This window comes from Equus asinus, chromosome 20 (genome assembly GCF_041296235.1).
Source record: "Equus asinus isolate D_3611 breed Donkey chromosome 20, EquAss-T2T_v2, whole genome shotgun sequence".
NCBI lineage: Eukaryota > Metazoa > Chordata > Mammalia > Perissodactyla > Equidae > Equus > Equus asinus.
In genome coordinates this window covers 84,629,450-84,635,449 of record NC_091809.1, presented here as the reverse complement: position 1 = coordinate 84,635,449, position 6,000 = coordinate 84,629,450, and the positions used below count along the sequence as shown (strand labels likewise).

The 6,000-nt window shown below is 63.0% G+C and overlaps 1 protein-coding gene across 1 annotated transcript in view; it reads left to right on the top strand.

Moving 5' to 3' along the window:
* The window catches only part of ARHGEF17 (Rho guanine nucleotide exchange factor 17), a 57,848-nt gene continuing 51,848 nt past the window's right edge, over positions 1 to 6,000 (top strand). The window contains exon 1 of the mRNA XM_014842053.3: positions 1 to 3,665. Within this exon, the coding sequence (XP_014697539.2) occupies positions 471 to 3,665 (3,195 nt within the window). The 5' untranslated portion in view covers positions 1 to 470. The remainder of the gene's footprint in view (positions 3,666 to 6,000) is intronic.

Here is a 6,000-nt window from a genome sequence, read left to right as displayed (position 1 = left end):
CCCGCCCCCTTTCCTCTGCCACAAAGTTTATTTGCAACAAAAGGGAGAGAGGAGCAAGCAGCCAAGAGGGAGGGAGCTGGAGCCGGAGCGGGAGCGCGAGGGGAGGCAGGCAGGCCGGCTGGCGGGCGCAGAGCCGAGAAACGGAGTGCTGGGATCTTGCCCGGACCGGGCTGGGCCGCGATGCTCCGGGTCCTACCGGCCGAGGCGGGGGCCGGGCCTGGGGGTCGGCGCTGAGGCGGGAGGGGCTGCGCGGGATGGAGCCGATGCAGCCCGTGGCTGCAGAAACTTGAGCCGCTGCAGATAAATCTCTGCTCCGGTCTCTGCGCTCTCTCCCGGCAAACCCCCCTCGCGCTGAGGCTGCAGGACCCAGGCCTTCGGACCCCGGCTGCTGCGCTTCTTCGGGGCGGGGGCTTAGGGGGGGTTGGCCGCGGCTCCCCGAGGCCAGCCCCCCCGGAGTGAGTGCAGCCACTATGGCGGACGGGGCGCCCCGGCCCCCACTCTATCGCAGCGTCTCATTCAAGCTGCTGGAGCGCTGGAGCGGCGGGCCTGGGCCGAGGGAGGGGGCCACGGACGCCCCCGGGCTGCGGCGCCGCGCCTCGTGCCGGCCGGCGGCGACTGTCCCGGGCCAGCCCTCCCGGCGCGTGTCCAAGCTGGCGTCGGGGCCCCCAGCCGCCCCCGCGCAGCCGCGCCCGCTCCGCAGCCTCTCGCCGTCGGTGCGCCAGCTCTCTCGGCGCTTCGACGCGCCGCGTCTGGATAACGACTTCGCTGCGGCCCGGGACGGGGGCATCTCCCTGGGGGCCGCCGAAGAAGCGGCGGAGGGCGCCGCGCGCGGAGCTTGGCCCAGTGTCACCGAGATGCGCAAGCTCTTCGGTGGCCCTGGCTCCAGGCGGCCCAGTGCCGAGTCTGAGGCCTCGGGGACGCCTAGCCCCGACGGTGCTGCATGGGAGCCTCCGGCTCCGGAGCCCCGGCAGCCACCGACGCCACCTCCTCGGACGTGCTTCCCCCTGGCGGGCTTGCGTTCGGCGCGGCCGCTGCCCGGCCCAGGGACCGAGGGGAGGAGGCGGCGGCAGCAGCAGCAACTGGAGCGGGCGCAGCGTCCGGCGGATGGTTTACATTCTTGGCATAGCTTCTCCCAACCGCAGGCCGGGGCCCGGGCCTCCTGCTCCTCCTCCTCCTGCATCGCCTCCTCCTATCCTGTCAGCCGCAGCCGGGCTGCCAGCTCCAGCGAGGAGGAAGAGGAGGGCCCGCCGCCGCCACCCGGGGCGCAGAGTCCGGCCTACCACGGCGGCCACTCCTCGGGCAGTGACGAGGACCAAGACGGTGAGGGCAGACACCGCTGGGGAGGGAGGCCGGGGCGCAGGCTTGGAAGCTCCCTCTCGGATAAGGACTGTAGGTCGGACAGTTATGGGTTAAATCTGGGCATCATGGACTTGGCAGGGAGAACCGGGAGCCCGGATCCCCCAACATCTCCAAGAGCCCCTAGTGAGGAAGGACCCCGGGAGTGGGGTACTGGCTCCCCTCCCTGTGTACCAGGTCCCCAGGAGGGAGTTCGACCCTTGTCCGACACTGTTGGGGGAGCTTTCCGCGTGGCCAAGGTGAGCTTTCCCGCGTACCTGGCCAGCCCAGCAGGCTCCCGTGGTAGCAGCCGCTATTCCAGCACCGAGACCCTCAAGGATGAGGACCTGTGGGCTGGCCGCGGCTCTGGGGGCTGGGGCGTGTATCGCTCCCCTAGCTTTGGAGCCGGGGAAGGACTCCTAAGGCCCCAGGCACGAACCCGCCTTAAGGGACCTGTGGGCACCTCGAGGGCCTTGAGGGATGGAGGATTGGAATTGGACAAGAACCGGCAGCGGAAGTCCCTGTCGAATCCAGATATCGCCTCGGAGACCCTAACGCTGCTCAGTTTCCTGCGCTCAGACCTTTCAGAGCTGAAGGTCCGAAAGCCTGGTGGGCGTCTTGTGGACCCTGGGAGTGGTCCCTTAGATGGCAGAGACTCACCGTCTCCAGGTGGCCCAGTGGGGCAACTTGGGCCCATGCCCGCCCCAGCCCCAGCATCACCTGGCACCCGCCCCACACTCAAGGACTTGACTGCCACCCTACGCAGGGCAAAGTCGTTCACTTGCTCTGAGAAGCCCACGGCCCGCCGCCTACCCCGAACCAGTGCCCTGAAGCCCAGCTCCTCTGAGCTCCTGCTGGCAGGCACAGGTGCCGAGGAGGACCCATTGCCCCTCGTTGTTCAGGATCAGTATGTGCAAGAGGCCCGGCAGGTTTTTGAGAAGATCCAGCGCATGGGTGCCCAGCAGGATGAGGGAAGCGACGCCCTCCCTGGAAGCCCTGACTGGGCAGGAGATATGAGCCGAGGGCAGCGGTCCCAGGAGGAGCTCTCGGGCCCTGAGTCCAGCCTGACAGATGAGGGCATTGGGACAGACCCTGAGCCTCCTGTTTCAGCCTTTTGCAGCCTGGGTACCGCAGGGGTGTGGCGACCTCTTTCCTCCCCCTTGGCTCAAACCAACCACCATGGCTCTGGGGCTGAAGACAGTCTAGGAGGGTGGGCCCTGGTGTCCCCTGATGCCCCTCCCACACCAGGTGCCCTCCGCCGGAGACGCAAAGTCCCACCTTCAGGCCCTGGTGGGGCTGAACTGAGCAATGGTGAGGCAGGTGAGGCCTACCGGTCTCTGAGTGACCCAATTCCACAGCGCCACCGGGCTGCCACCTCTGAGGAGCCCTCTGGGTTCTCCATGGATAGCAACCTCCTGGGCTCACTTAGCCCCAAGCCAGGACTTCCAGCAGCCCCAGCTGTGGATGAAGGTTTGACCAGTGGCCACAGTGACTGGTCTGTGGGCAGTGAAGAGAGCAAGGGATACCAGGAGGTTATTCAGAGCATCGTTCAGGGGCCTGGTGCCCTGGGGCGTGTGGTGGACGACAGGATTGCTGGCAAAGCCCCCAAGAAGAAATCTCTGAGTGACCCCAGCCGCCGTGGGGAGCTAGCTGGGCCTGGATTTGAGGGCCCTGGAGGGGAGCCCATCCGAGAGGTCGAGCCTGTGCTGCCTCCATCCAGCAGTGAGCCCATCCTTGCAGAGCGGAGGGCAGAACCAGAAGAGCCCAGTCCTGCCAGGGGCCGGGCACAGTCTGAGGTGGCCCTACCTGAGGCCCCGCCTGCCTCCTCCACTGCCCACCGTGACTTCCACCTTGACCCTAAACTGGCTGACATTCTGTCCCCACGGCTTAGCCGCCGTGGTTCCAAGAAGCGCCCGGCCCGGAGCAGTCATCAGGAGCTACAGAGAGAGAAGGGAAATCAGGACCAGAATGGCAGCCTGTCTCAGGCCCGACCCTCCTCCAAACACGTTCGCCATGCCAGTGTGCCCGCCACCTTCATGCCTATCATGGTGCCTGAACTGCCGACTTCCCATGGCCCCCGTGTAGCTGTGCCAGAGCCCATGGGCTTCCCTGCCCGAGCCCACCCAACACTGCAGGCACCCTCACTCGAGGACGTCACTAAGCAGTACATGCTGACCCTCCACTCTGGCGAGGTCCCTGCTCCAGCACCAGTGGATATGCCCTGCTTGACTCCGGTTGCACCGCCCTCTGCTGAGGCCAAGCCCCCTGAGGCAGTCCGCACTCCGGATGAGCCTGCTCCAGCCAGCAAGTGCTGCAGCAAGCCACAGGTGGTGAGTCCTTTATGGGGGGCCCTTCCGACTGGGGCCACGGGCGCTGACTTCCGCAGGAGCCCTTCGAGTGTGCTCACTGGGCAGGTGCCCAGGTCTGAGGTTGCTGCTCCTATCCTGCAAGTGCATAGGCAGTCTTAAGAGGGTTCACGACACAGGGCTCCTGTCTACCCAGGCTCCACAAGCTTCAGGTTTCTGCTGGTGCTAATGTCACAGGTTCTTGTTGGCTCCAAGGTGTTCTGGATGATAATTACAAAGGGTTCTGATCTAGTCCTTTAGATGGTTCTCAGGGACTGCTGGTTTTAGAGATTCCTCTCTGGTTCTTTGTTATAAATACACAAGGAGGTGTGAGAGTGATGGAACTTTCTCAAGCTTTGCTGCCCCTGTTGGCTCCTTGTAGGATGTTTGGACTCAGGGGCCCACAGCTGACATGGGTTTGCCCTTCTGCATGTGGCTTTCTTGTGCAGATCAAGATGTAGGGCTGTCCCTGGGCCTGGGAGAATTGGAGAAGTACAGGCATTACTTTATGGAGTAGCAGAAAGGACTTCAAAAAGTACATTAATGGCACTGGTCTACTCTGTGACTCAATCTCCCCATTTGTAAAATCAGGGGGCTTGTAGACAAGGTGGTACCTGTGTCTCCATCTGGCTGGTGCTGTGCAGATTTGGAGGGAGTCCATGGGTTGGAGTTGGGGCCCTCGTGGGGCCTGAGGTCTGCTAGAGCCTTTTATGATTAGAATGGGGGCTTGAAAGGGAGGGCAGGGTCAGGAAGGGGGTTGAAGCCCAGCAGCCAGGGGCCTTGAGAGGTTGGGAGTGCCTCTGGCCACATAGGGAGGGCTGTCTCTGTGGGTCAGGGTGGGGATGCTGGCTTCTCCCTACCCCAACCCCTTCCTGGTGACTCTGAGATGCTTCCCCCTTCCTCTGCCAGACCCCTGGCCCTGAGGACTTGCTCTCCCTGAAGCCTGCACTTCTGCCTTCTGGCTTCAGCTATCACTGGAATTTGGCTCTGGTTTCAGATGGGTTCCAGGCAGTGTGGTGCCCTGGCATCCTGGTCGGAAGCTAGATTCTAGGCTCTGGGTTCTGGGCCTAGCGTGGGGATGGCCCGGCGTTATTTCAGCCATGGCCTGCATCCCCACTGCGTTCCCCGCCTGTGGAAGGAGGCTGGAAACCCTAAACCCTGGACGAATTTGGCCACTCCCCGTTCCCAGCACTCTCACGGCCCCTCTGAACTCTATCTCTCTTTGTTTCTCTCTCCTTGTCTCTAGTTCCCCCTGGTCCTGGCTTTCCTGTCTCGTGGAGGCTGCAGAGAGTCAGCAGGCCGGAAGTGGGGAGGGGAAATTGTGGATCTGTCCTTCCTTCTGAGGGCCTGGTAGGGCAGTTCAGGTGCCCCCAACTCCAGGGCCAGTTGTCTGTAGAACATGGGGGTGGGGGAGGGGGAGAGCAAGGGCAGCTCCTGCCAGGCCCCCTCCCCAGCTGCCTTTCCCATATAATTATCTTCTCTGGGAGCCTGGAATGGTAAATTAGGGGAAAGGGCAAGGGTGAACCAAGGGCCTCAGGGAGACTATGGGGGCTTGCTCCTAAGAAGAGTCATTGAGACCCAGAGACAAGGTGGAAGTTTTTGCAGAATTGGTCCCTGGTCTGCCTCCCCTCACATTCTCCCCTTGTCCCACCTGTCCTCAGGGAGAAGCTTAGGGCCCCCCCAGGCCCTCCAGAGGGCTATGAGGGGGGACATCTCTGCCCAGAACACAGGCTTCTCCCTGTCCTCAGTGGACACTCTCTCTGGCCTCCCAGCCTTTGCCCACTCCAGTCCTCCCACCTTCCCAGGCCCAGCTGATGTCCCCTCTGACCCCTTAGAGGAGAGAACTGATGAGTCTGTCATTAGCGGAGCAGGCTTTGAGCCTTGCTCCAGATCTGTGTGTGGTCTAGGATCAGTCATATGCCTGCTCCATGCCTCACTTTCCCCTTCTGTAAAATGGGAGTAATGGCCTCTGCCTGGCGGGCTCTTGTGTGATGAGTGGGTGGTGTGATCACTCCCTCCCTGGGGGCAGGAGAAAGGGAAAAAACAGGCTCCACTGCCCTAGCTGCTTCTCAGTGACCAGCGCTGGCCCCTCCTCCCTGCCCCTTACTGGTTTCTCAGCACAGGGCCGGGCACTCAGGTCCTGGTGGACTTGCATCCGCTCAAAAGAAATGCACTGTCTCCTAATTCCCCACCCCCTCATAAAGGCTGGAAGTTCTCCCATCTGCTAGCCCTAATCCGTCCTGCTGTCCCCTTCCTTCTGGCTCCAGGAAAATGGGGAGCAGCTGTCCACCCCCTCTTGCTGGCCTCCGTGGAGGAGACA